Below are 27,886 nucleotides of genomic sequence, written 5' to 3'. Positions count from 1 at the left end.
ACGTCCCTTAGCTCTTACAAATTCACTGTAAACCACGGCTTCTTGGGGTTTATTGCTTTAATTTGTAATTTTTCTAATATTCAGTTCAGTTATTAAAGCGAATTGCTCTTTCAATCAGTCTGTTCTCGGCTTGTTACGAATCGGTCCGCAACTCGACTCGGGAACCGCTTCGAGTGATGAACAAATTGTTGAGATCGGTTGGGCGAACCGATTCAACCGATTCATTTTAAAATGACGATTCGTTGCTGATTTATTGCAAAACATTAAAAAAATAAAAATAAACGTTTATATTGATTTTTATTGATTTTTACGTCTGTCTCTATTTTAGATTCACTGAGGACATTTATTTCGTTCAAATAAGCGGTTATCTAACATAATCCCTCATAAACAGATCAGATGGCTTTTCCTTTCTATGTGTTTATATTTCTACTCCTCTACGTCACGCTGAACGAATCACGTGCAGAGGAAATGAACAAAACACTACCGCAGTCAACTACATGTTAGTAGGTTTTATAATACTCTTACCTGCAAAAATGTATATTATTTTGCGTACCATAAGCTGATATTATATCTTCAATGTTAAATATTTAAAACGACATGCGGGACATAAAGGGTTATGCAAAGGAAAACAAGCAGCTAGTAAGCAAGAGTAACGTATTCTGCACATTGGATTTTATCATATTTAGTTTGCACAGTCCAAGTGTAAAATATATTGAACATGCAATGAATGTAATGAATTTCTTTCGAGATCGTTCTGTTTCCATATTATTACAATGATATTATTAATACAGTATTTCAGTCAGCTGGTTGTTTGTTCTAATTCTATACGTTTTATCGATTGTATTATTATTATTATTATTATTATTATTATTATTATTATTATTATTATTATTATTACAGAACAGCCAGAATTGCAATGAAGGGACTTTACTGCAAACCAGGAGGAGACCAGGGTGATTTGAAGTTTGTCTTACATGAGACGGTGAGAGTAACCTAACCCATGCATTTACATACCCAAAGTTTCTTAAGTGATTTGAAATTGACTGATGTCCTTTGCATTTTGTCACAGAATGTACCCACTGACATTGGCAATCATCAGGTCAAAGTTCAAGTAAAAAGCTGTGCACTTAGTCCTGTTGATTTTAAGGTAATGCTTAGTAACTATTTGATGTGATTGATAATGTGATTGACGCTTGCAGAGCAGAGTCTGGAGAATAATAACACATTTTAAATCCTGTGTTTCAAGTATCAAAATGTGAACAAAACATAATGAGCATTATTTAGGAAACTTCTCCCTAATTTCACATACTACATTTTATTTTTATGAATATTTGCATTCTAATATTAATCTGTGTTTCAGCTGTTTGAGGACCTCAGGCTTGAGAATGAGCATGTGCCAGTTGGACGGGAGATCACCGGGGTTGTTCTACAAGGTTTACATGACTTCTTGTGTATTTGACGGCATTACCTTTTACTGCTGATTAATAACCATTTAAACTTGACTGATAAATCTGATGTGATGCAAATCCTTTTTCAGTTGGACCCAAAGTGACGTTTTTCCAGCCAGATGATGAGGTTGTTGGTAAGAACTTCAGTAGACTCTCTTTTTTATTAGAGTCTGCTTTATATGTATATAATCAAATAATCATTTGCATGTCTTCTTAGGAATTCTCCCTCTGGATGCTGAGCAGTCTGGGCTTTGTTCCGTTGTGCTTATTGATGAATATAATTTAGGTATTGTTGATCACATTAACATCCTACCTAGTTCCTTAAAGATACGCTGCTTTTCTAACAATGTTCTTTTTGTTTTCCGTATGCTAACAGTTCAGAAGCCTGAGAAAGTGAGCTGGTTTGAAGCAGCAGCAGTAATTAAAGACGGTCTCAGGGCCTACACGGCCCTCCATACTTTGGCTCGGATGGCGGCGGGTCAGACTGTGCTAGTGCTGGATGGGGCTGGTGTAGGTATCTGTGCAGAGGTCATGAGGGCAACACCTTCCTGATGCTTCCTATTAGTTTTAGTATAAGTTTGGGGTCAGAAGTTTATAGGTTTCTTATGCTCACCAAGGCTGCTTTTATTTGATTAAAAAGTACAATAAAAACAGTAATATTGTGACATAATATTACCATTTAAAAAACTATTTTCTATTGTAATATTTTTTAAAATAAGGATTAATTCCCTTGATGGCAGCATCATTACTCCAGTCTTCAGTGTCACGTGATCCTTCGGGAATCATTCAAAAACGATGATTTGCTGCTCAAGAAACATATCTTACTATATTCTATGTTGAATTATTATTTTATTTTTTGTAAACTGTGATACATTGTTTGATTAACAAAAAGTCACACATTTTTTTATTTGAAATATAAATCTTTTGTAACATTATAACATTAAAGTTCATGTGCATGTAAAGGATTGTCCAAGAATTGTCCAAAATGTCTTGGCATGCTGAAGCATCAAGAGTTTCTTTCACTTGAACTAAGAGGCCAAGCCCAACCCCTGAAAATCAACCCCACACTATAATCCCACCTCCACCAAACTTTACACCTGGCACAATGCAGTCATGCAAGTACCGTTCTCCTGGCTACCGCCAAACCCAGACTCGTCTATGGGATTGCCAGACAGAGAAGAGTGATTCGTCACTCCAGTGAACACATCTCCACTGCTCTAGAGTCCAGTGGCAGCTGCTTTACACCACTGCATCCTATGCTTTGGATTGCACTTGGTGATGTAAGGCTTGGATGCAGCTGCTCAGCCATGGAAACCCATTCCATGAAGCTCTCTACACACTGTTCTTGAGCTAATCTGAAGGCCACACAAAGTTTGGAGGTCTGTAGCTATTGACTCTGCAGAAAGTTGGTGACTTCTGTGCACCAGCAGCCATATCACCCTGTAGCCCAAAACTGGTTTCCCACTGAAGCTAAGCAGGGCTGAGCCTGGTCAGTACCTGGATGGGAGACCAACTGGGAAAACTAGGTAGCTGCAGCTTCGGATGAGACGTTAAACCGAGGTCCTGACTCTCTGTGGTCATTAAAAATCCCAGGATGTCTTTCGGAAAAAAGAGTAGGGGTGTAACCCCGGCATCCTGGCCAAATTTGCCCATTGGCCCCTGTCCATCATGGCCTCCTAATAATCCTCATATCCTGATTGGCTTCAGCACTCGGTCTCTTCTCCACCAATCAGCTGGTGTGTGGTGAGCGTTCTGGCGCAATATGGCTGCCGTCGCATCATCCAGGTGGATGCTGCACACTGGTGGTGGTTGAGCAGATTCCCCCTTCTATGTAAAGCGCTTTGAGTGCCTTGAAAAGCGCTATATAAATCGAACGCATTATTATTATTATTATTATTCACTGTGCGCCCTTTTCTCACAGCTCTTTAAGTTAATTAATTATGAAAATACAAGACGGGAATGTTGGCATAATTCTGTTATTGTTTGTTCAAACGCAAAAGAGAACTCGATTTTGGTGTGAGTCTTTCTGTGCGTCGTGTATGTTTGTGTCAGGACATTCACAGACAGCAAGTTCCCGTTTGTTTTGCTGCACTTGAATGGTTTTAAAAGCATTTAATTAATAAGAGCGTGGTCATATAATGTAATGGCAAATTATTATGCAAAAATAAACAGTTTTTTTGTTGCATCCGTTAACACGCTACATTTTACAGCACTAGTTCTTGCTGAATAAAAGTATTAATTTCAAAAAGTACAAAAATATTACTTACCCCGAATTATTATAGAATATGTTGAAACAGGTCAATTTGGTCATATTCTGATATTTTGAGAACGTATTATTGTTGTTATAATTTAGTGGTCTGTCTTCTAATATCAGAATCAGCACAGAAGTTCTACAACCAATGTTTGTCTAAAATCATTATCATGCACTTCCCGTTTTGTGTGCATGCAGCCCTTTGGAGTTCTGGCCATTCAGCTCGCTCACTATCACGGTGTGAAAGTCCTGGCTACAGCTTTGTCTCCGGATGACCAGAAGTTTTTGGAAGAGCTCCGGCCAAGTGTGGGTGGGTACTGAAGTGAAGCATTGTGGAGAGGAATGACAGCCAAGATATTTTCCCAATGAAGTGTCAGTTTAGGATGGAGTCCAAGCTGGTTTGACTTTAGCGCTTCACTGGAAGTTCTGATTCTTGAAAAACTTGGCATTAGTTCTGAAATCCCTGATAAACATCAGACAAACTGAAATGTCAGGCTAGGGAGAGAAATGGGGCCAGTCTTTTTTAATCTATAGTTGTTATCTCTTTGAAAGTTTATCTCTTCTCTTGTATTTATGGTGCCTGATATGTTCTCATTTTGTGAGCATATGAAAACCATGATCACATTTTATGTCTCAAATATACCAAAGTCTAATCAAATGTAGAAATCTATGTTTTGATTGTTGCTGCTGAGGGCATGTTCTCATATTTCAAAGATGTGTTGTAAGCCGGCAGTTCAAAGAATCAAACCTCTTCCTTTCCTCTGATGTGATTTTCTCTGTTCCTCTGAAAATCAAAACAGATTTTATTTGTCCTAGATTTTTGTCTTTCTTTAAACTCACTCACATTGATTGTCAAAGCTTTTCTGATAGTCCCTTTCTTATCCTCTCACTTCTGCCTTGAACATCTCTTTGTCTTTCCGTGCCATTTGACTTTCTTCATATTGTCTCTTCCTGCTGTTTGCACTTGTTCAAGGTGTGCAGGAATCACTTTTAGGTAAGTTGTATGGTAGAAAAGAAATCTCATTTTATAGGTGCATCAAACAAATACTTTGACACCATGTACAAATATTTTAAATGCTTCATTGATATTAATGTCTCTTCCTTAAGCTCGAGTGATCAGAATATGGGACTCAAAGGAGAATTTGGTGGACTCGTGCCTTGAAGAAACTGGAGGTCTTGGAGTGGACATTGTCATTGATTCAGGAGGTTTACCACCACTTTATATGACATTTCTACACATTTCAGCAGTCTTCTCATATCTCGTTTAAATTATATTAATAGTACATTTGTGTCCTACATGCATTTGTGTTGCAAAATGGAATTTATTATTTAAATGGTTGGAATACATATGCTACCTTCACTCTAAATAATGATGGGTTAAAAACAACCCAAGTTGGGTTGAAAATGGACAAACCCAGAAACTGGGTTGTTTGAACCCAGTGAATGGACCTATTCAAACAACCTAATTTCTGGGTTTGTCCATTTTCAACCCTACTTGGGTTGTTTTTAACCTAGCATTTTTTTGAGTCTTTTGAAGAGTTTGAGGTTGGCAAGTTTTTTAAATTTGATTTAAGAAGTCTCTTCCTTTTCACCAAAGGATGCATATATATGATAAAAACAATGTAGCAACATTAATATTGTGAACTATTATTACAATGTAATACAACTAGTTTTCTATTTTTATATATTTTAAAATGTAATTTATTCCTTTGAGGGCAAAACTGAATTTTTACTCGTCTTTAGTGTCACATGTTTCTTAAGAAATGATTTTAATATGCTGTTTTAGGTTTTCAAAAAACATTTATTATTTATTTGTATTATTATTAAGTTAAAAACAGTTAGAAACCGTAATACACTTTACAGGATACTTGATTAATAAAAAGTTCAAAACAACAGTATTTATTTGAAATATAAATATTGGTAATATTTTAATTTAGGGTCCAATTCTCCCTATTAACTGGTTGCTTATTATCATGCATATTACTAGGACAGTGGCTGTTTATTAATACGTATAAATCATATTAATGCCTTATTCTGGATGACCATATTCTTCATCCCTTAATCTATACCCAAACTTAATATCTACCTTACTGTTAATAAGCAGTAATTAGGAGTTAAGGCAAAAGTCATAGTTAAAAGTTAGTTAATTGTGAGAAATAGACCCTTATCGAAAGTGTAACCAAGTCTTTACTATCACCTTTGCTCAATTTAACGTGTCCTTGCTGAATAAAATCATTAATTTTCTTTAAAATAATATCACATGACCCCCAAACCTTTGAACGGTAGTGTACAATTTCAATTTGCAGCGTATGATTTTGAGCCTTTCTTGAACAGTGAGACTCTATGAGGAGGAGGCAGAAGCTCAGCAGCATCGCCCACATAAACATGACCTACTTACCCTTCTTTCAGTTGGAGGTCATTGGGTCACCACAGAACAACACTTACAGGTTAGTAGCTTCCTTGTTCTCTTTAATGTGCCTTAACATTCAGCATTTTATGTCTTAATTTTATAAATATCAAATATTGATTGACTAGCAGCATTGATTTGTACATTTAGATACACTTAATAAAATCATTATTATCCTCTTTTCCAAGCTGGACCCTCCTGACAGCCACATTCTCTTCCTGAAGGCAGCATCTCTCTCGTTTCTCAATGACGAGGTGTGGACAACATCCCGTGGCCGGCAGGGCCGATATCTTCGTATCTTTTACAACAAAACTTAATTAATCTGTAACTGAACACTGTCTCCTGGTTACAAAGCATTCAGGCATCAGCCTTGTTTGTATGGCCGCATTTACACTGCAGATTTTTTTTGAAGACCAGCTTACATATTCTTTTAAAAGTGAGCCATATCTGATATCTGCATTTACACTACACACTTGGTGAAACAACCCATACTGACTCGGATAAGCTTAGGCTGACAAGGAGGAGTAAAAACGGGGTGGTTTGCAATGAACACATGAAATGACAATACAAGCTTTTGCTATCTGCACCATCTTTAAAGGTCAGCAAAACATTGGACTGAGCCTTCATCCTCCATTGCGCCACTGAAAAGAGTCATGTGATCACATTTGGGTGATGTCATTTGCCATCGTACATTTAATGACGCATGATTCGCATTGACAGAAATATCCAATTGTGTCTACATAGCAGACACAAACGCCTGTATTCGATTCATATTAGATTATTTCTACATATAAATGAGGCATGAAACAAATCTGAAAATATCGTAATCCATGTGCTTTTTTCGTTCTTACATTTTCATGGGTCATATTCGGTCGGCGTAACATGGGAGGGTTACTTGAACCATCTAATGTAAATGTGGCCTATGTTTAAGAGCTCATTCTATAATATAGTTTATGTATTTAGCAAATTGTTTTATTCAAAGTGACTTTGAAATACTTGCCATGACGCCTTAATATAGACCGCATTAAAATGTCTTGATAGGTAGATCTTTATTCTTAAGAGAAGCCACTAATGTTTTACTCTCCAGTGGAATGAAGAGAAAAGATCTGACTATATTGTATCAGACATTTTTCTGAAGTTGCTATATGTTGCAATGAGGTCACTGGGTTCCTCCTCAGAGTGCATATGGCGTGCCCATGCCAATTTGATATATTTGAGACCTGAGGGTTTTCTCCCAGTCCTTAGGCTACTGGAACGATCTTTTCAACAACATACAGGACATGTGGTTTCCTGTCTGTAATTGGGTTATTTGCCTTTAGTCTGCTCTCTCTCAGATATCTTGAAAGATGTGATGGATAAACTCAGCACAGGGACTTTCAGGTGAGAATGAGGAATAAACAAGTGTGTGAAAGGAGGTATAAGAGTCTGTATAGGAGGAGAAATTATAAAATTAAAACTGACTGTATGTGGGCTGCATTTTTATTACAGAGAGGATAAGTGTGAAATCAGCTTTGTCATTGTGAATGGTGTTGAATTTGACTGTTGTCTCTGTGCAGGCCACAGTTGGAGGACCCTGTGCCTTTATATGAAGCCACAGTCTCCATGGAGATGGTGCAGAGAAAGCAAACGAGGAAGAGAATAGTTGTCAAGCTTTGAAGAGGACAAAAAATATGTTTGCCATAATTCTGTAAATTGTAGTCATTGTCAAAAATCTCATATTGTCAGATGCACTTTCAATGGATTGTAAAAACATTAAAATTCTTTAAATGGAAATCAAGCTCATCTGACCAAAACAATAGATGCATCCCAAAGCAAAAACTTTAAATAACAAACCTTGAAATTGGTACTGACCTGCAATTGGATATTGCTTAGGAACTTTGGCATAGTTATGACAAACTTTAGATGTGATTCTCCCCTTATCAAGCATTCCCAATGGATTATTAACGCCACCATCTGATCCCATTTCTCTTGCCCATTAATATGGACAGCTTTGTGTGGAGGAGGACAGATAATGCTGACCTAGAATCCGGCATCATTGTTCAGAGGTATGCATTTGATTATCAGTGGTCTCCTACCAAAAACTCAGCATGCAGCTCATTTACTTTCAATAGACGATTGGGGTTTGTTCAGATCTCATTGTCCTAAATGTCCCCTTTTCTTCCTGTCCACCATTATTAACAAAACTGTCACACAGGAAAAAATGTAAATTCTGTGATTTACTCTCTCTCCTGTTCTAAAATGTTCACGCTGTCAATGCAGTGTTCAATGCACCGAACATTCAGATGTATGAACAATTCTTAAAAAAAATTCAGTTTTCTGAGTTCCACAGATAAAAGGAAGACATACAGGTTTAGAACAACAGGAGTGTTTAGTTTCTGGTTTACCTATTCTTATATCCAGTAGTACTGGAGGTGATCGGGTTAAGGGCTGTAGTACAATGGTTAACCGTATCTGTTGGCTCTATACTCAGTCTTGGCTTGTGTTTAAATCTTGGCTCTGACAGTAAGAGGCTTGTGGTTCCATAGTGTTCCGAATGCCCTACTGTTACCACAGTGACTATTGTCTCAGGAGGTTTTGAAGAGCCACTTGTGTGTGTTCCAGAATCCTTTGCTCCTCTTGTCTCAGGCTCTCCACCACACACAGTTGTTCAAGGCGAGACAAGTTTGCACCCTGTTTAAGCTGTGATAGCTGTTCAAATAGAAAGACTTGGACTGTAAGTGGTTTCATATCTTTAATTAGACACAGGCAGCATTAAGAATGAGTAGATTTTAATTAGACTCACCCTCTCTTGTGCTTTGACATTGCCATCAGTGAGGTTATTGCAAAGCTTTAGGGCAAGCTGAATGCACCACTCTTCCCTATTCTGGCTCACTGCTGCCCCCAAGAGGACACTCTTCCAACTTGTACTGCAGACAACAACAGTTTGAATGTATTTGAATATCAGTTTTGAATGTATTGAAATAATTGTCATAAAATACATGCAAGTAAAAGCAATAACAGTGACAAGACTGTGACATGTATTTTGCATTATCACAAATTTCCACTTATGCAAATGATGTGTTTAGGATGATGACTTCTCACTATTGCTCAGGTTTCAATGACAGCAGTCTCAGTGCAGTCATTAGTCGCCAGGAAGGGCCATCCATCCCAAACGTCAAGTTTCTGTCAAAGAGTGAGAGCAAATGGAACTTGATTTGCTGTACTATAAGAACTGGCCACTGTTAAAATGAACATATGATGACACAACAGAATTTATAAGAACTGCTAAATGTCCCCAAGAACATAAGTTTGAAATGAACACTCTTCAAAAACTGCAACATTACCTTGCTATACATCAAACTTTAATAACGATAATGGGACCTTTTTATGCTGTAATTGTTAAATCAAAGAAATCTACAAGAAAACACATTGCACATCTTCTAAAATTAGAACTTTATCCATCCCCTTTTGAGAATCGGAGAAAAAATAGTCGCGGTTCCAATGATCGGCTCAGATTATCTGGTGATGTGAGGCATTCACAGAATAAAGTCTTGCACCTTCCGATCTGCTCCATAGACCGTAAAAAAATATGGACGACGCGACATCATCCGTTTCCGCTTGGCAGATTTGAAGCTTTGAGGCAGCCTGCACGGCGCTGACATCTTGGGACGGAGTCTGCGCAGTAGTGAGCAGGAAGTACAGTCGTGATATCAAAAGCCCGCCCACACTCTCACAGATGCAGAACAATTAATTATGTTGGTGTGAAATAAACAGTTATGGAAATGTAGAAATTAAAGCTAAAGCGCAAATCTGCTCCCAAAAATCCAGAAAAAAGTATGTTAGTGCCTCAGTGACAACTACAGTCAGAGAAGACGTCGATCTCAGCTGTCAATCACCCCCGGTTTTTATAGCATCAAATAACGAAGTAATACTAAACTTATTTTAAAAATGAATACTTGAAATTAATAACTGCCTTCAATGACATAAAATAACTTTGGGGAAAAAATATCTGAAGTGTAATTTTATTGTTTAGTTTGCCTCGCGTCCATTAGAAAACACTTCAGGCTTGATCTGCTCTCACACAAATCGGGTCTGCCCAATCATATAAAACATGTTTGATATTTAGGATTTTAAATCAGGATGATTACATAAGTAAACCAATGAGAGAAGAACACACCGGGTGAGTGCAGAGAGCTGCTAGCAAATGTTAACACTGAGACATCAATGACGATCTGCTACATACACGTTTACATCTGCTTCCCCATGAGATCACGTGAGGTGCTTGTCCTGGCATGATAATCTCTTAATAACATCTTTTAGTGTGTCTTCTTTTTCTTTCGGCTGTTCCCTTCAGGGGTCGCCACAGCGAATCATCTGCCTCCATCTAGTCCTATCCTCTTCTCTCAGACCGACTACCTTCATGTCCTCCTTCACTACATCCATAAACCTCCTCTTTGGTCCTCCTCTTGACCTCCTGCCTGGCAGCTCTAACCTCAGCATCCTTTTACCAATATATTCACTCTCCCTCCTATGAACATGTCCAAACCTTCTCAGCCTGGCGTCTCTAACTTTGTCTCCAAAACATCTCACATGTGCTGTCCCTCTGATGTACTCATTTCTGATCCTATCCATCCTCGTCACTCCCAAAGAGACCCTCAACATCTTCAGCTCTGCCACCTCTAGCTCTTCCTCCTGTCTTTTCCTCAGTGCAACTGTCTCCAAACCATACAACATCGCTGGTCTTAATACTGTCCTGTAGTGTGTGATGTGCAGAAATGTTAAAATCTTTTAGTGTGTGCATGTTTGCGATTTGAAAGAAAAAAAATCTGTTAAGATTCTCCTTATGTTAGTGATGCCACTAGATTTCATAATTATTAGGATTTAAAAACTCCTCTACTCTGAGCTCATGTTAAGTATATTGTTTTCTCCAGAACGACAATCGCGAAAATATTCCCTGCGAGCTAGCAAAATAAAAAATGGCATAGATGAATTGTCACAGCAAGAGAAAGAATGCAAAAGAAAATGCAAATGCAGAGCTTGTAATAAAACCAGAATCAACGTTAATTTGGCTTTTCAGAGATGGCAAGAACAGATTCGAGTTGTTGTAAAAGCGGCAGAGATGGCGTATTCACACTTGACAGGTGAGTAAGGTAGGGCACATCCACACATCAAGGCAGTACCGTGCCTATTAATGGGTAAAGCTCCAGCAACATTTTCAGCAAGACAAGCTTGAGATCCTTTCCATCTAAACTGGTTATATCTCTCAAGCCTAGCGGTAAATGTTTTATGAGCAGTGGGATAATCTCTATCTCTTTTTTTAGTTATGAGAAAGAACTGTATTCATCCACAGTCACACAGAGCCGAAGCACAACCAAAACAATGTACTTCAGCAAAATAGCGTTTTGTTTAACCGCTATAGGGCCAAAAGCCTTGTTTCCATTCATTTCATTTACAATATTTTCTAAATTCAATAAAAAATCATTGCAAAATGATGCCTTTCCATTAACCAACCAATGTTCTGCAACTAAAACGTAATTTTTCCCTCATGCGATAAGTCATTCCAAAATTCGTGTTTTTATCACTTATCGCAATTTCAGGGATGAACTTGACGTGTGTTTACATTGGGCGTATTTTCAATTCGCAGTTTCAATTAGCGCAATTTGAAGGGTAATGAAAACGCAGCTATAGTGTACCTTTAAAAACAGTTGTGCTGCTTAATATTTATGGGTATCATGGTTTTACAAAACTGTCACATATGAATGCTACTGACATAATATATCTGTTACTTACCTTAAAAAATCATTGTCCTTTAGGTAGAGTAGTTTTTGTGTTAGCTGTTTGTCTCTTTCATCTAGACACAATTTTAGAGTTCCTACAATAACAACAAATCGTGAACAATACAGTTCCAGAAAATGTAATATTTCAGTATGCATGTTCCTTACCTAGATCAACATATACTACGCTGTGGGGGTTGCCAGGGGCAACAAAGCCATATTCCAAAAGCAGTCTGTGATTATCATGAGGGCCGTAATTGATGAATGCTTGCTGGAACTTTTTACAGCCTTGCACACTTTTAACCTCATAGCAGTGAGTTTCTTTGTTGAAGCCAGCTTCAACCTGCACACCAAGGAAAGTTTGTTTTCTTTACTTATAGCCATGGAACGGTTTTCAACTGATAATAATAAGAAATCTTTCTTGAGCAGCAAATCATCATATCAGAATGATTTCTGAAGGTTAATGAGACACTGAAGACTGGAGTAATGAAGCTGAAAATTCAGTTTTGATCACAGGAATAAAGTACTTTTGATTCAAATAGAAAAAAAATGTTGAAAAGTATTTTGATCAATTAAATGCTGCCTTGCTGAGCATAAGAAACTTATTTCAAAAACATAAAATCTTACGGACCCCAAACTTTTGAACAGTAGTGTATTTCTCAGATGCTCTTACTTGTATGTTAGGACAGTGGTTCAGCAGGTCAAGATATGGTGCAAGTGCATAGACATCCTTCTCCCCGGAAAGATTGTTGCTCCGATCATGCTCCATGTACACCGTACGAGTGTTAACACTACACCAAGCCCACCGCAGTGCATCCTGGGTAAACAACTCCATTGTGTCTTGGCTGAAGAGTGGCTGGAGGAAGTGGAAAAACATCTGTGATGAGCAGAAGAGATCCTCAAACTGTTCTTTCTGCTCCGTAGCTTTTTTCTGGAGACTTCTAGGCAAAAGGCCAATGATGTCTTCGGAGAAGTACACAGGGCACGTGTAGGTCTTTGGGAGGACATTAATGTAGGGACTCCAGTCTGATGCATCTCCACGATGTCTCTCAGCAATGAGGAAACAACAAAGAGCCAGAAGAGGAGATATGGGAGGATGCCATCTACGGTTGGAAAGAGAGGGAAACCAAATTAAATTTCGAACATCTTAACAGCAGCCTCAGAATATCTTGTATCTAAAATATTTGGGTGCATAGAAAATCTTAATGGTCCTAAGAAGTGATTCACTTTTTTTTTTTAAATGCTAAATATGTAATAACTATTTAATATTATATACAATAATAAATATATATCATAATAACCCATATTTTTTCTTTTGGTTTGGTGAAATAATCAGTCCAAAAATACCTTTTTATATAGTCACCCATGTAACTCTTCAGGACTATGCTGGATGTCAGTAAGCATTTCTCAGGTAAGGAAATCACCATGTCTTTGGCCTGAAAAGGTGACAAATATATTTTCAATTTGGTTTCAGATATTTGAATCCAATTATTATTATTTGTAGTTATTATCAGTTATTTTTTGCTTAATATGTTGTGGAAACCCATATATCTTTGATGAATAGATTCATTTATTTCTTAGCCAACAGAAATCATTTGTAACATTATAAAACATTTTAAATAAAAAAGGTCACTTTTGATCATTCTGTATGTGTTCCTGGTTCCATTCCATTTATGCAATTATTATTTTTGCTTACCCAAAAACCTTTGTATGATAGTATATCATGTTTTTTTGTTGTTGTTGTTGTTCTTGTTTTTTTTAAATGAAGCAGCATAATGGTTATTAACAATGATAAGATGCTTTAAGAAATGTTTTAAACTGAATACTGGAGTAAATGCTGCTGAAAACCCATCACATGAATAAATTATATTTTAAAATACATTACAATATAAAAGGGAGGTATTTTAAATTGTAATAATAATATTTGTAATAATATGTTTTGTTAAAATAAATGCAGCCTTGTTGAGCACAAGTGACTTTATTAATAAGAAAATTAAAAACGTTTGACCTGCATTGTGTACAGTATTATATATATATATATATATATATATATATATATATATATATATATATATAATTACCTTGATAGTTTGAGTTGCCATAAGTCCCCTTCCAGTGTCTGAGGAACAAAAATATAAGTTAATAAGATAATGATGACTATACAAGTGTGAAAACTGTCTCCAATGGTTACTTGCCATGGAAGCTGACAGGGATGAGAGACTGTGAGGTGAATCCTCTTTCTTTCAGCCATCTCCTCAAAACAACAAACTCTGCTTCGTGAGACAGAGTAACTACAGGAGCAAAATAAATACAAACATTTATTCAAACGTTATACAATGTATTACAATGTTACAATACATCAGCACACAAACGGGAATACCTTTGGAGACATTCGACTCGTGTTTTCCCCGTCTTTTTATCCTCGCTCTTCTCCCAGCACGTAACCCCGATTTATTCATCTTAAACTTTCCATATAACCGCGCTACCTACGAGCGTTATGTAATTCTAAACCGCATTTAGAAACAAAATCATAGCAAGTAAAATATATACACAAAATACACATCCACATGGTCAAAAACACAGCCGGGTCACGTGCTTAGGTATTCGTTACGTCATTATCTTAGTTTGAACCAATCGGAGTATGGATAGAAAATCATTTAAAATATTTACGTTTTTTCAAAAAGTTTTGCAGCTCATAATCATCGCTCTGTCGGAAAGTAAAACTTGATTAACATGACATAGATATCGAACTGCGATGCATTATGCAAGCGTATTCCTCCGCGCATGCGCAGTAGCGACGCACTAACAACTGGCAAAAACAAAACCGGACAGAGTAGAACAGGTACGTGTTTTGTAACCATGCATACATTTTCCAAAAGCATTTAATTTCGTTATATAATTAATTAGGCTGTTGTTTCTGTTATGCAACATGATATACTCTTATTTTCAGTTTCTTTGCCATAGACACTTGCAGCAATGAGCAACAGTAAAGTGGCTTTGGTCACTGGTGCAAATAAAGGCATCGGGTTCGCAATCGTGCGGGCAATGTGCAAAGAGTACGCCGGGGACGTGTACCTGACATCCCGGGATGTCGGTCGAGGAAACGCAGCGGTGGAAAGTCTAAAGAAGGAGGGGTTGACACCGCTTTTCCATCAGCTGGACATCAATGACCCCAACAGCATCCGCACAGCACGAGACTTCTTCAAAGAGAAGTACGGGGGCCTGGACGTGCTCATCAACAACGCTGGGATCGCCTTCAAAAGTAACTAAAGCAATTTGTTCGGACAAACCCTCTGGTATTTTTCACTTATTGCTAAGCGTCACAAATGATCCTCGGTTTTCAAGACAGACCAAAGACAAATGCGAGAAAAAAAGTCAGAAAGATTAAAAAGTCGTTTTACCTCTTTTTATTATGCTGTTACGTGACTAAAAATCATTTTTTTATCGTTTATACTTTATAATTGTAATAAATAATACCCTCCAATATGATTACATACAAAATTACATGAAAAAAATACTCTGTTATACTCTGTATTTCTCTGTTAAATACACAGAGTAAACAAAAACATAGTAAAAATACTCTGTTATACTAATTTTTTCAATATATTTTTCTATTCATGATGACACAGGTTGGCTAGTTTAACCATTAATACAGGTTTTTATGTTCATATAGCTGTGCCACAAAAAGTTTTATACCATTCCAATTAAGTAAAACATTTCAAAATGTAAAATGTTTAAGTCTGAAATGACCAAAGACCATTACAGGGATAACATTTTGTCCTAATTTTACCATTTGTGTAAAGAAAACAATGTTGGATTTCTTCACGGCAGTGGCAGACACAACACCCTTTGGGACCCAAGCAGATGTGACACTGAAGACCAATTTCTTTGCTACTAGAGACATGTGCAACGTGTTCTTGCCCATTATCAAACCAGGAGGTAAGTCAAATTATGCCCTGCAGAACCTGCTTGTCTGGTGGTTTTTCTCTTCTCCTCTTTTCCCTCAAATTCTCTTATTTTCTTCTAGGTCGGATGGTGAATGTCTCCAGTGGAATGGGCTCGGTGGCTTTAAGCCGCTGCAGTCCAGAACTCCAGGCCCGTTTCCGAAGCGATGACATCACAGAGGAAGAACTGGTTGGGTTGATGGAGCAGTTCGTCCGTGACTCTCAGGAAGGGGTCCATTCAGAACGCGGCTGGCCAAGCACTGCGTATGGGGTCTCCAAAACCGGCCTCACCACCCTGACTAGAATCCTAGCCCGAAATCTGTTGAAAGAGAGGCCTGGAGATGAGATCCTATGCAATGCCTGCTGTCCAGGATGGGTCAGGACTGACATGGCTGGACCAAATGCAACCAAATCTCCAGATGAGGGCGCCATCACTCCAGTGTACCTGGCATTGCTGCCTGCAGGGGCCAAAGAGCCCCATGGGCAGTTTGTTTCTGAGAAGAAAGTGCAACCTTGGTAAAAGCTAGAAAGAGAGAACAGGTTTTGTTTGTTTGTGTTGAAAAGCAGGAGTCAAGTTCAGACACATTCAGACTAACCTTTCAGACAGTCTAGAGGCTTTGGACTGAGCTAAGACAACCTTTGACAAGATTTCAGGTACTCAAAAAAAACAACTATGTGCATTGTGCAATTTCTTTAACATTTTGCTTTAACATTGATCTAAGCTTTACGGAATAGACCAAATGAATACCCAAAACATTTAAATTATAATTTTAAAATACATGGCTGCAAAAAAAAACACAAAAAAACATGGCTGCATATGAAAGCATATCTTCATCTGGAACCTGCAGTTTTGCTAAAGTTAACAAACCAAAATGTTGTGCTCAAAGATCCATATTGCAGGATTTTATGTGGTCTTAAGATTAAGATCAATAGTTTAGAATTCCAGCTTGTGTATGAGTTAAATATTTAATGATGCAAAATGCACAAATATAATGTTAACTACATCAATTAATCCTAAATCAAAAAAATGATTTGACTCTTGGATTGTAACTTGTCATCTTGTTAGGTTTAAATGGATGAATATTGTACATGAATGAATCTGGTAAAATCGGAATAAAAAAATTTAAATGATCTTTCTCACCCAGTTGTATTGATTTCTTCTAAAATGCACACTCTCAACAAAAAAGGAGTACAAAATTGTACCTTTTAAGGAGTTTAGCTCCAGTCCTAAGCCACCACAGTATAAACTCATGGCTCCCAGCATGCATTGCAGCATTAAGCATGTCACCATTGTTGAGATTCATATGCTGATTCTTGATATGTCTGCCTCTAAACTTTTTTCCCCCTAGAAATTTAAAAATCAGAATTCAGAATGTCTGATCTTTGGCAAGAAAAAATTGTTGGTGAATATTATTTATTAACATTTGTTATCTATTTTAGTCTATCAAGTTATTGTTTATGGCTTCTTTTTATCTGAACAGATTATATGTTTTGCTACTATTTCAAAAACTCACAAACTCAATCATGTGGCACTAAAAAGTTAAACTGCCCAACTAAATGAAACACTGATCACCATAATGGTGACCAAACATTTTCAATAAAACAACATCTAAACCTCAATAATTCTTAAATAAGATTTCTTAATTCTCAGTAAGACTTTATATGGGTGTCTTTTTACGGCTGGAGCCAAACTCTGCAGGACAGTGGCTCTCTAGGACCGAACTTGTCTACCACTGCTCTCAGTAGAGGAAAACCATGGTATAATTGTACCCTAAGGACCAATGTTATATGTTTTGTTCCCCAAGGAAAAAAATTGTACCTCCACTGTACATTTTATTCTGAGAATGCATGGAATGGAAAAAAGTACTGGTTTGGAAGAGAATATCCAATATCTTTGCCATGTAGATTACTGCTATAAATTGGAATTTAATGCACCTGCTTAAATAATAGTTGCATTTCAAGACATGAATAAAGATGTGTCTGGTTACACATTCAGCATTTATTGCTCACAACAATATGTGAAGAACTCCTTTAGAAGTCTCAGGGGACACATATAGCTGGAGTGTGCGCTATATCTGGACACAGACAGCAAAACGCACAAACGCTCCTCAGTTGGGTAACAAAACCTTCTCTGCAGCTTTCTTCAATATCTGACAGATCTTCCCATAATTATGGCCACCCGAAAACATGGCATTCCTCTGAGCACAGTAAGTAACATGCATTTATCAATTTATGCATGTCATTTTGGCCTTTTTTGTTTATTAAGAATACATATTTTTATTAAGAAAGTTCTACCTCCAAATCAAATTCTATGCCAATATCCATAATAATAAATAAAAAAAACTATTTAAACTGCTAATGCAAGATGTATGTTAATTTGCAAAATGCTGCTTATAAAATGCTATCCTTCTTTTTCCTTACACTCTAAAAAATGCTGGGTTAAAAACAACCCAAGTTGGGTTGAAACTGCACCGACCCAACAATTGGGTTGTTTTAACCCAATGGTTGAGTTGTTCTTACCCAGCAATTGGGTTGTCTTAAGCAACATTTAACCCAACCACTGGGTTAAAACAACTCAACATTGGGTTAAAACAACCCAATTGTTGGGTCGGTGCAGTTTCAACCCAACTTGGGTTGTTTTTAACCCAGCATTTTTTAGAGTGTATCAACACCCTATTTTACCCTATGTAGATCAGTCCCAAATTTCTTCATGCTAATTCCACAAGCCACATCTGGCCATTCAGTGCTATAGCTGAGCTAATTGGTGAGTTCTCTTGTCTAAATTACTCTTTTGTCAACTTATTGATAAAACAGAGACAACATGTTGAAATGTTGGGTTTGCTATCCTCATGGTAGTGGCATATAAAACGGTTCATCAGTGTTGTCAACTATTTTCAATGAAAAAAGTCTGCTCAAATGTCACAGCTTTTCCCCTTACCCGTGCTCACAAACTGTATTTTATAATTAATGCGTAGCCAAATGTTCAATAAAGCTGTTTTCATTTTTTTGTATGTATAATATATTGGCTTATTACAGAGCGGTGGCTGAAATAAATAGGGCAATATTCCTTTAGCTGGACTAATGTAGGGAATATTGAATGAGGAGACGGTTTTGAAATTCAAACACAGCCCAGGAGTCCAGAAAGTCGCAAGATTTGTTGCTTTGTTTTGATTTTTTTTGTGGGGGGGAAAATCTCCAAAGGTGTATGATAAGAAGTCCATAATCTAGCATAATTAGCAACACTGTATTAGATGTTCCAGTTCTGGTCGAATATTATTTAGTGAAAAGTGAATTGTGTTGCAGATAATGCTTATGACCCAGATGTTCATGCCAGACAGATCTGGATAGATTGGACACGCATCGGAGGACTAGACTGCCTCTCTTTTATGGATAATGGGGGAGGGTTTGACCAGAGCAAGACTGCATAAGATGCTCAGGTACAAATATATATAACAGTTTTATAAAAACTTTATAAAATTATTTTATTTATTATTATTTAATTTTTAACCAAACTTTGTTTAAAGATGATTCTCAACTATGTTATGAAAGATATAATGGAATGAATTGATATACCATTTTACTTCATGCAATATCTGGGTAAAATGTCCATACATGGGTTTTCCTATTCAATGCAATGTATTTGTTCACTGGATCTAATTTGCATATTAATGTGTTCTTAGAGCAACATGTAATATAAAAAGGTGTGTAATAATAGTAGTAAGTTGGAAACATTTTCAAAATAATATCTCATATTTTATTGGAATATTAATATGTAATTTATTTTCCTATTCACTTGTCTCCTAAGATGCCTGATAAACGTGTCCATGCAGGGGAATCAAAGCCCTTTTTGTAACAGAATGTCATATTTTGATTAGAAACCCCATAACATTTTTCTGAGTGATTTTGAAAATGTGCCCAATTTAAATAACTACAAAATATTATTATATTTCCTTAATTGATCATTTAGTCATATTTAAAGACCAAGGAGTTGTTGTGTTTGTGAACCTCAAAACAAATGGTATTTCTGAAATGCCCTGGTTGTGCTCTTTACAGGACACCCAGACTTAAAACTGTTACATGTCAGAGAAATTAACTAAATTCATTCACTCACTGTCATGTGGACAGTGGCGCCAGGAGGTTAAGCTAATTTATTATTCATTTTAAGTACAGCAAGTGAAAAGTGTGTGAAATGGACTTGTAATTACTGGTTGCTATAATTGCAAGAGAATCAAGAACTCTAGTCACTTAATTCAAGGGATTCACAGTGGTCTTATGTCATTAGCACTAAAAGCCTATAACATTTAACCAACACTGAGCACTATAGGGCCCACTGCCAGAACAATTAACAACACCTAATTGGCTTCTTGTAATTACTATACTTATCATGCCTGAGTTGTGAATGAATGCAGCTGTAAACTTTGGACCAGGTGATCTATTAAGTAATGATTAGATGTGTGATAGCATTTAGTCTCTTATGCTCACCAAGGCTGTATTTATTTGATCGATCAAAATACATTAAAGTAGTTCTTTTGTGAAACGTTATTACAATTTAAAGTAACTGTTTTCTATTTAAATATATTGTAAAATGTAATGTATTCCTGTGATGACAAAGCTGAATTTTCAGCATCATTGCTGTCACATGATCCTTCAGAAATCACTAAAATGATTTGGTCCTGTTGAAAGCAGCAAGCACTGAAACTGTTTTTCTAAGTAAGACATACATGTCTGAAAATGTAGTCCTAACCCTATCCCTACCCACAACTTCTCTAAAATCAGAGGAAAATAATGGGTGAATAACACTGATGTAGAAGCACCTAACCCTGGTTGTAAGCCTAAACTTGACAAACTCTAAATGTGTCCCTTAAATCTGATTGGTTGATTGGAATGTTGTATGAGGTGAATAAATGTTCATGTTGTACTTGGTAAAATCCCGTTTACAGCTGTGTTTCGTAATACATCTATGGAAAACATGATATATTTTTTTTCCTAGTTCTTTGATGAATTAAAAGTGTAAAACAATTTATTTGAAATTTTGAATGCATTTTAACACGTTTTCCTGATGTTTTTAAGCTTTGGTTTCAGCGAGAAGAAAACAGCAAAATTTCACATTCCAGTTGGTGTTTACGGCAATGGGTTTAAATCAGGGTCCATGCGTCTGGGAAAAGATGCCATTGTTTTCACGAAGACCAGAGACACCATGAGTGTGGGACTCCTGTCCCAGTCTTACCTCGAGGCCATCGGAGCTCAGCGAGTCTTGGTGCCTATGGTCACGTTTAGGCGCGATGGACTTAACCAGTACTCTTCTTCAGCTTTGTTTCAGTTTTAGTGAAAATATTACTTTTTTTTTTTCATTTTTCATTTCAATTTGTGGTTACACTTTATTTCGATGGTCCACTTCAGACATTCGACTAACTATAAGCAGCTTTGCAACTAAACTCTTAGAAAAAAAGGTTTGTTAGGTGCTACATGCAGTATTTGTAACCCCTAAAAGGTTCTATATAGTGACAAAAGGGTTCTTTCTTGTCATTATAGAACCTTTTTAGCATAAAAGATTCCCTGGAGTTGAGTAAAGAACCCTATGGTTCTATGTAGAACCCCAATGAACCCTTTTTTTCTAAGAATGTACATGTTAACTAACTCTCATTAGAGTATTAGTATACTGTTTGCTTAATATCTGCTAACTCTTAATTTTGATGCTACCCAACCGATATACTGACTATAAGTAACTTTGCAACAACGTGTCAACTTAATACCACAGCATAAACTTAACCCAACTGTCTACTAATACTCTAATGAGAGTTACGGTAGTTGAGATGTTGCAAAGCTACTAGAATTTCTAAGGTGGACCATCGAAATAAAGGGAACCCAATTTGTGTGTTATGTGCATGTTTTTCCTAAGCTTTGACATACACTGAACTCTTGATCTCACCAGCATGGAGGATGGAGCCAGTCTGAGAGCAATCCTCACACACTCTCTCTTCAGCTCAGTGAGGGAGCTGTTCGCAGAGCTCCGCGCCATCAGAGCTGCTGGACAGACAGGAACACGCATCATCATCTGGAACCTTCGCACGTAAGCTCCGCCTCTCGATACTGGCATGCATAAAGGGATGGGTGAGTAAATAAATAAGGTGATAATCTGATGAACACTATTGTTCAAAGGTTTGTGGTCGATATTAGTTTTTTTTTAATCAAGGACACATTAAATTGAACAGACAGTGAAAGAGACATGTGAAGGCCAAGTATGGTAACTCATACTAAGAATTGGTTCTCTGCTTTACATTTACATTTAGCCTACATTTATGCATTTAGCAGACGCTTTTATCCAAAGCGACTTACAACTCAGGAGAACAGGAAGCGATCCGTCAAGAAGAGGCAACGAAACACAAAAAGTGCCCTAAATACTAAGATTTGTACACTGCTCAGAGTAGCAAAGACCAGAAAAGGAAAGAAGAAAGGAGAAATAGAGGGGAAAAGAAATTTTTTTTTTTAAATGTAAGATTAAGTGCTCATGGAAGAGATGAGTTTTTACCTGTCTTTTGAATGAAGCGAATGATTCTGTTGTGCGTATGGAGGACGGAAGATCGTTCCTTTAACCCATTCAAGTTAGTGCACACACACACACACACACACACACACACTAGGAGCAGTGAGTAGTGTACACAGTGTACACACACACACACACACACACACACACACACACACACACACACACTGCAAACCACACACACCTGGAGCAGCGGGCAACCATTTTTGGTGTGGCGCCCAGGGAGCGTTTGGAGGTTATGTGCCTCAAGGGCACCTCATTCATTTCCTGCTTGTATTGAGAATCAGGTTACCGCTGGACTCTAACCATAGGGCATGAGAAAAGTGACAGTAAAGAAATTTAGTGTTACAAAATATTGTTTTACTTTAAATAAATGCTGTTTAAACTTTCTATTCATCAAAGAATCCTGAAACATTGTCTTGTGGTTTTCACTAAAATATTAAGTGGCAACTTAATTTAATTCTTTTCAATATTCATAAGCCTAATAGATGCAGCAGAATAATAGAATGATTTCTGAAGGATCATGTGACACTGGAGACTTGAGTACTGATGCTGAAAATTCAGCTTTGCTATCACAGGAATAAATTACATTTTAAAATGTTGTACATTTAAAAATAAAACAGTTTAAGGAAGGAATAATTGACTATAATGCACACGAGGTGGTAATATGGTCACAAGCGGTACCGCTTGTGAACACATTACCACCTCGTGTGCATTATTATACATTTGCATTATTACAGCTGCACACCTCCACAAAGAGTCAAATGTTCCGCTAAATTCTACGGTCACCACACCTCAAAACATTGTTCAGATGATGTATTTCAAGACATATTGTCAGGTTTGGTCCTAAAACACTCTTGTGTGCCTGACTAATTTCTTACGCATCTAAACCCCGTTGCTAATTACACAATGTAATTTTAGAGCGAGTAACTGAAACTCCAGCCACTGATAGCAGACTATTATTAATGCAGCGAGTTATGAGAGAGAGAGAGAGAGAGAGAGAGAGGAGAGAGAGAGAGAGAGAGAGAGAGAGAGAGAGAGAGAGAGAGAGAGAGAGAGAGAGAGAGAGAGAGAGAGAGAGAGAGAATATTAGGCTACCTCGGTCTGTGTATCTCTTTCAACAGTTCGGCAGTAGCGTAAAGCCTACTGACAGAGATGTTATTACCTCGCTATGTGAGAAATGTCATGTAGCTTTTAAGTTGCTAAACAATTTTACTGATAAAATCATCAGAGCAGTGCTAACAACACATTTCTGTGCGAGTGTGTGTCCGTACTGTTTGTGTGTTTGAGTTGGAGAGCAGAAATTGTGGGACTGGGAGAGATTGAACTTTGTAGTACATTATTAAAGTCATTTTGTGGGGAAATAATTTGTCGTTTTTTTTCTGTTGTTGACTATAAATCTTTGCTTGGTCAGTATCGCTGTGGGTTTTGGTTATCTTGCTGTTGTATTGTATAAAGCCATTTAAAACAACTCAAATCATTTGGTGAAGTGATATGGAACTGTAATGTGGTCAAGATCTGACTGGAACTACTTTTGCAGTGTGTTTCCATAAAAGTAATTGCACACCTTAGAACATGGTCAGCCAATCAGATTCCAGCATTTAACCCCCCCCCCCCCCCCCCCAGTATAAATTTTACTGTCTTTACAGTACTGTATTTTTGATCAAATAAATTGAGCCTTGGTGAGCATAAGAGACTACCTTCAAAAACGTTTGAAAAATAGTGTATAAATTGTGTGTTTTCAGGACCACAAATGGCGACACTGAATTTGACTTTGAAACAGATAAATATGACATTCTGATCAGGGCCACCATCAGTGAGAGCAATGGTCTCGCTATGACTCCAGAAAGTGAATATTCTTTACGGGTGAGCATACTATCATAGCACATCTCACACGAAAGTGGCATTCAATTATATCAATAGTAAGAATGTACATTATTGTGTCTATGTTTATACGAATAGAGGTAAATATGTCAATTGAAAGGGTTTTGATTGATTCTTTATGTTTTTGTAATGTAGGCATACTGTAGCATCTTATACTTGAAGCCTCGCATGCAAATCATTATTAGAGGGCAAAGAGTGAGAAGCCAGCTGATATCCAAGAGTCTGGCTCATATCGCACAGGACAACTATAGGCCGTCATTCCTTGTATCCTTACAAAAATATATTGTTTTTGGAGTGCACAAATATATAACATCATTAATGTCTCAGCATTTCTCAACTCAATGCTCAGACTAAGCGTATACGGATAACTTTCGGATACAACACCAAAAGCAAAGAGCATTATGGGATTATGATGTACCATAAGAACAGGGCTAATAAAGCCATACGTGAAAGTGAGCTGCCAATGTAAGGTAACCAGAAATTATTGCATGTTTCTTCTGCTTTCTTAACCCATCAATTCAATACTAAAAGCTGTGGTTTGCTTTTATAACAGGCTGAAAGAAAAGGTGTGGGTGTTATTGGTGTTATAGAGTGCAATTTCCTTCAACCCACTCACAACAAACAAGACTTTGATGACACCGATAAATACAGGTACGCTGTTTATCACCGGCATTTACCCCAAATGATGCCTTTGGGCTACTTTGATGGAAAGGCACTTTTTTTATACAGGAAAATCATGCACAACCTCAGTATAAAGCTGGAGGAGTATTGGAATGAAATCCGCTACAAAAGAAAGAAAGAGGATCCAAAGTGCACAGTACCAATAGAAGATGTGTTGTGAGTATTGCCATCAATAACCTGTCAGTAAAAAAAGCACAATTAAAGGGTTTAAATGACATGTCTAGCTAATTTAAAGGAATAGTTTAGCCGAATATAAAACCTCTGTCATTATTGACTAATCCGTATGACTTTTGTCTGTGGAACATAAAAGCAGAGTTGTTACTGTTAACTAAAACTATTAAAACTGCTTTCAGTAACTGAAATAAAGCTGGGAAAGACAAAATACTATGTAAATAACACTGCAGAAAAGGATACACTTTGAAAAAATGTCAGTCTTTACAGCTTTTAAGATGCAAAATCACCATAAAATGGGCTGTATGACTGTATGCTTTAAATTCCAAATCTTCTAAAGTCATCCGATAACTTTTGGAGATAAACAAGCCTATTTTAATCATTATTCACTGAAAATTATGACATTAATGTTAGTTATACTTGGCTCATTCAAGTGATTTGAAGTTCACTTGAATGAATTAAAGGGGTGGTTATTTATGATTTCACTTTTTTTTTTAAACTTTAGTTAGTGTGTAATGTTGCTGTTTGAGCATAAACAACATCTGCAAAGTTACAATACTTAAAGTTCAAAGCAAAGGGAGATATTTACTTTTATAGAAATTGGGGGGTTAGTTCACCCAAAAATGAAAATTCTGTCAATAATTGCTTACCCTAATGTCGTTCGACAACCGTAAGACCTCTGTTAGATCGTAAGACCAACCGTAAGACCTCTGTTTAGGAACACAAATTAAGATATTTTTGTTGAAATCCGATGGCTCAGAAAGATTTTCATTGACACCAATGTCATTTCCTCTCTCAAGACCCAAAAAAGGCACTAAAGACGTCGTTACAAAGCCCATCTCACTACAGTGGCTCTACAATCATTTTATGAAGCGACGAGAATCGTTTTTGTGCGCAAAAAAACCGAAATAACAACTTAAATAGCGATGGGCTGATTTCAAAACAAAGCTTCAAACCGTTACGAATCAGCGTATCAGTTCATAATTCGGATCACGTATTAAACCGCCAAACTGCTGAAATCACATGACTTTGGTGATCCGAATGATTCTATCATCTGAAAACACGTCGCTTCATAAAGTTTTTGTAGAGCCGCTGTAGTGAAGTGGACTTTGTAACGACGTCTTTAGCGCCTTTTATGGGTCTTGAGAGAGGAAATGACATTGGTATCAATGAAGGCCTTTTTGAGCCATCGGATTTCAACAAAAATATCTTCATTTGTGTCTTATGGGTGTCGAAAGAAATCAGGGTAATTAATGACAGAATTTTCATTTTTGGGTGAACTAACCCTTTAAGGACTACGACAAATGGCTGGTAGGGACCACAACAAGCTTATTCACTAACCCTAAAATTTACATAAACCCTGCCCCTGGGAAAACACAACAAAGGCATTGAGGCCATGTTGAGAAGAGGAAGAGTTTTTGTAGTCGAGCACATTTGGGAGTCTGCTCAAGCTGTCGCATCTGTCTTTTTACATTTATTGCAATACAGTATGTAACACAAATGCAATAGCATAAAAGCAAAATGACAACATAAGTTATAACCATAATTGAACTAAACTATACTTGTTCTATCTTCATGCTGCATATATTCTTAGGCATTCATATACTCTCTGTAGGCATTTTATAACAGTTCCCACACAAGCGATCTATAGATTATCATGACAGAACATGCTAATCTCCATGATAGTTAACATCAGCTACATAAATTCATCACCTAACCATTCAGAAACGTCCTGTTGCATTCTATGTTGCCACTTCTTGAGTCTCTCTGTCATTATCTGACTTTGGTTTGCATGTCTGCTTGAGGTAATCAGAGCTGCTAACTCAAACTCTTAAATCTCCGCCCTCTTCATGAAAGGGGGCCGGGATCAGCAGCTCATTTGCATTTAAGGGAACACGCACAAAAAATGGCATGTATTTGCCCACCCTCATTTTTTTTACATGCTATAAAAATGATCTATTGGGTATTTTAACCTAAAACTTACATACACACTCTGGGACATCAGAGACTTATTTTACTTATTGTAAAAGGGGGCATTAGGACCCCTTTAAGTGATTTGTGAATGAATCATTAAGACCATCAATAAAAATGTAATTCATTAAATATGTTGGTTTGTTTGTATAGTTTTAAGACTTTAATGTTGCTTTTGTGTACTCTGTGGAGCTTAAACGCTTTCATCCCCATCCATTAGTAAAACACATTTTTAAACACTTTGGAAGTCTTGGTTTTGAAACGACCTGAGGGTGAGTTAATGATGACAGAATTTTCATTTTTAGGTGAACTATATTTAATCGACTTATCTCTGTCCTCTTCAAGGAAAGTTCCAGATCAAGTCTGGGTGCAGTGTGACAGCTGCCTCAAGTGGAGGAGGCTTCCAGACGGCATCACTGAGCTGCCAGATAAATGGTTCTGCAGCATGAACTATGACCCACAGTTCAGGTGACAGTAACAAAACAGTTTTTCCATGATATCATGAGTAAAAATGGAAAGGGGTTTGGAGGGGTGTATCCTGGAGAAGAAGTTTGAAGGTTAAAGAAACCCAAAGGCAGCCAAATATTTGAGAAGCAAAGCACAGAAGCACAGCGGGGGGCATGACCTCCCCCCCACATCTCCCCCCCCCCCAACTATTAACTGCTTGCTCCATTTCTCAATACTTATTGTTAGTTTTAGTGTTACCTTACTGAAAACTCCACACAGGACCTGCTTGGTAGAGGAAGAACTAGAGGATGAGGAGGAAGATCAGAAGTCATATCCTAAACCCTTTAAACGGCAGTAAGTTGTGCTGTCAATATTGCTGATTGTT

The 27,886-nt window shown here is 37.2% G+C and overlaps 4 protein-coding genes across 9 annotated transcripts in view; 3 read left to right on the top strand and 1 right to left on the bottom strand.

Annotated features, from left to right (window-relative positions):
- Window positions 1-442: 442 nt before the first annotated feature.
- On the top strand, window positions 443-7,883 carry cryzl1 (crystallin, zeta (quinone reductase)-like 1). 4 transcript variants are annotated; one of them, XM_067441026.1, is made up of 14 exons: window positions 443-499; window positions 901-982; window positions 1,070-1,147; window positions 1,361-1,433; window positions 1,538-1,582; window positions 1,666-1,734; window positions 1,825-1,958; window positions 3,898-4,009; window positions 4,673-4,693; window positions 4,807-4,905; window positions 6,034-6,146; window positions 6,295-6,400; window positions 7,441-7,486; window positions 7,663-7,883. In XM_067441026.1, exons 2-14 carry the CDS (start codon window positions 917-919, stop codon window positions 7,760-7,762), a joined length of 1,062 nt encoding a protein of 353 aa, XP_067297127.1. In that variant the 5' UTR covers window positions 443-499; window positions 901-916; the 3' UTR covers window positions 7,763-7,883. The 4 variants fall into 4 exon arrangements, with proteins under 4 accessions (XP_067297127.1, XP_067297130.1, XP_067297129.1 ...); XM_067441028.1 differs by having other exon boundaries at window positions 481-503; XM_067441027.1 differs by lacking the exon at window positions 443-499 and adding an exon at window positions 514-639.
- Window positions 7,884-7,890: 7 nt separating this feature from the next.
- On the bottom strand, window positions 7,891-14,461 carry setd4 (SET domain containing 4). Of its 2 annotated transcripts, XM_067441024.1 has the most exons (10): window positions 14,240-14,461; window positions 14,055-14,150; window positions 13,941-13,978; window positions 13,207-13,295; window positions 12,533-12,962; window positions 12,028-12,202; window positions 11,876-11,957; window positions 9,188-9,268; window positions 8,889-9,012; window positions 7,891-8,794 (listed from the first exon to the last, which is right to left on the bottom strand). In XM_067441024.1, exons 1-10 carry the CDS (start codon window positions 14,316-14,318, stop codon window positions 8,663-8,665), a joined length of 1,326 nt encoding a protein of 441 aa, XP_067297125.1. In that variant the 5' UTR covers window positions 14,319-14,461; the 3' UTR covers window positions 7,891-8,662. The 2 variants fall into 2 exon arrangements, with proteins under 2 accessions (XP_067297125.1, XP_067297126.1); XM_067441025.1 differs by lacking the exon at window positions 13,207-13,295 and having other exon boundaries at window positions 14,240-14,280.
- Window positions 14,462-14,582: 121 nt separating this feature from the next.
- On the top strand, window positions 14,583-16,935 carry cbr1 (carbonyl reductase 1). 2 transcript variants are annotated; one of them, XM_067441032.1, is made up of 4 exons: window positions 14,583-14,701; window positions 14,824-15,121; window positions 15,691-15,798; window positions 15,887-16,935. In XM_067441032.1, exons 2-4 carry the CDS (start codon window positions 14,836-14,838, stop codon window positions 16,321-16,323), a joined length of 831 nt encoding a protein of 276 aa, XP_067297133.1. In that variant the 5' UTR covers window positions 14,583-14,701; window positions 14,824-14,835; the 3' UTR covers window positions 16,324-16,935. The 2 variants fall into 2 exon arrangements, with proteins under 2 accessions (XP_067297133.1, XP_067297131.1); XM_067441030.1 differs by having other exon boundaries at window positions 14,607-14,701; window positions 14,810-15,121.
- A 959-nt stretch (window positions 16,936-17,894) lies between these two features.
- Window positions 17,895-27,886, top strand: part of morc3b (MORC family CW-type zinc finger 3b) — a 30,126-nt gene continuing 20,134 nt past the window's right edge. The window contains 14 exon segments of the mRNA XM_067442480.1: window positions 17,895-18,010; window positions 18,495-18,567; window positions 19,107-19,204; window positions 19,206-19,240; window positions 20,874-21,098; window positions 21,736-21,873; window positions 24,093-24,213; window positions 24,367-24,495; window positions 24,581-24,661; window positions 24,663-24,701; window positions 24,785-24,882; window positions 24,961-25,068; window positions 27,400-27,522; window positions 27,781-27,855. Coding sequence (XP_067298581.1) covers window positions 17,975-18,010; window positions 18,495-18,567; window positions 19,107-19,204; window positions 19,206-19,240; window positions 20,874-21,098; window positions 21,736-21,873; window positions 24,093-24,213; window positions 24,367-24,495; window positions 24,581-24,661; window positions 24,663-24,701; window positions 24,785-24,882; window positions 24,961-25,068; window positions 27,400-27,522; window positions 27,781-27,855 — 1,379 coding nt within the window. The 5' untranslated portion in view covers window positions 17,895-17,974.

Source organism: Pseudorasbora parva, chromosome 4 (genome assembly GCF_024679245.1).
Source record: "Pseudorasbora parva isolate DD20220531a chromosome 4, ASM2467924v1, whole genome shotgun sequence".
NCBI lineage: Eukaryota > Metazoa > Chordata > Actinopteri > Cypriniformes > Gobionidae > Pseudorasbora > Pseudorasbora parva.
This window is presented reverse-complemented; position numbering and strand designations above follow the sequence as displayed.

Excerpts from the sequence above, each read along its gene's own strand:
- cryzl1 (XM_067441026.1), top strand. The coding sequence starts at position 917 with ATGAAGGGACTTTACTGCAAACCAGGAGGAGACCAGGGTGATTTGAAG. Across the intron at positions 983-1,069 it reads AGTTTGTCTTACATGAGACG|AATGTACCCACTGACATTGG; the intron begins GTGAGAGTAACC and ends ATTTTGTCACAG. Across the intron at positions 1,735-1,824 it reads TATTGATGAATATAATTTAG|TTCAGAAGCCTGAGAAAGTG; the intron begins GTATTGTTGATC and ends GTATGCTAACAG.
- setd4 (XM_067441024.1), bottom strand. The coding sequence starts at position 14,318 with ATGAATAAATCGGGGTTACGTGCTGGGAGAAGAGCGAGGATAAAAAGA. Across the intron at positions 14,151-14,239 it reads CGAGTCGAATGTCTCCAAAG|TTACTCTGTCTCACGAAGCA; the intron begins GTATTCCCGTTT and ends TTGCTCCTGTAG. Across the intron at positions 11,958-12,027 it reads CGTAGTATATGTTGATCTAG|GAACTCTAAAATTGTGTCTA; the intron begins GTAAGGAACATG and ends TTGTTATTGTAG.
- cbr1 (XM_067441032.1), top strand. The coding sequence starts at position 14,836 with ATGAGCAACAGTAAAGTGGCTTTGGTCACTGGTGCAAATAAAGGCATC. Across the intron at positions 15,122-15,690 it reads CGCTGGGATCGCCTTCAAAA|TGGCAGACACAACACCCTTT; the intron begins GTAACTAAAGCA and ends TCTTCACGGCAG. Across the intron at positions 15,799-15,886 it reads GCCCATTATCAAACCAGGAG|GTCGGATGGTGAATGTCTCC; the intron begins GTAAGTCAAATT and ends ATTTTCTTCTAG.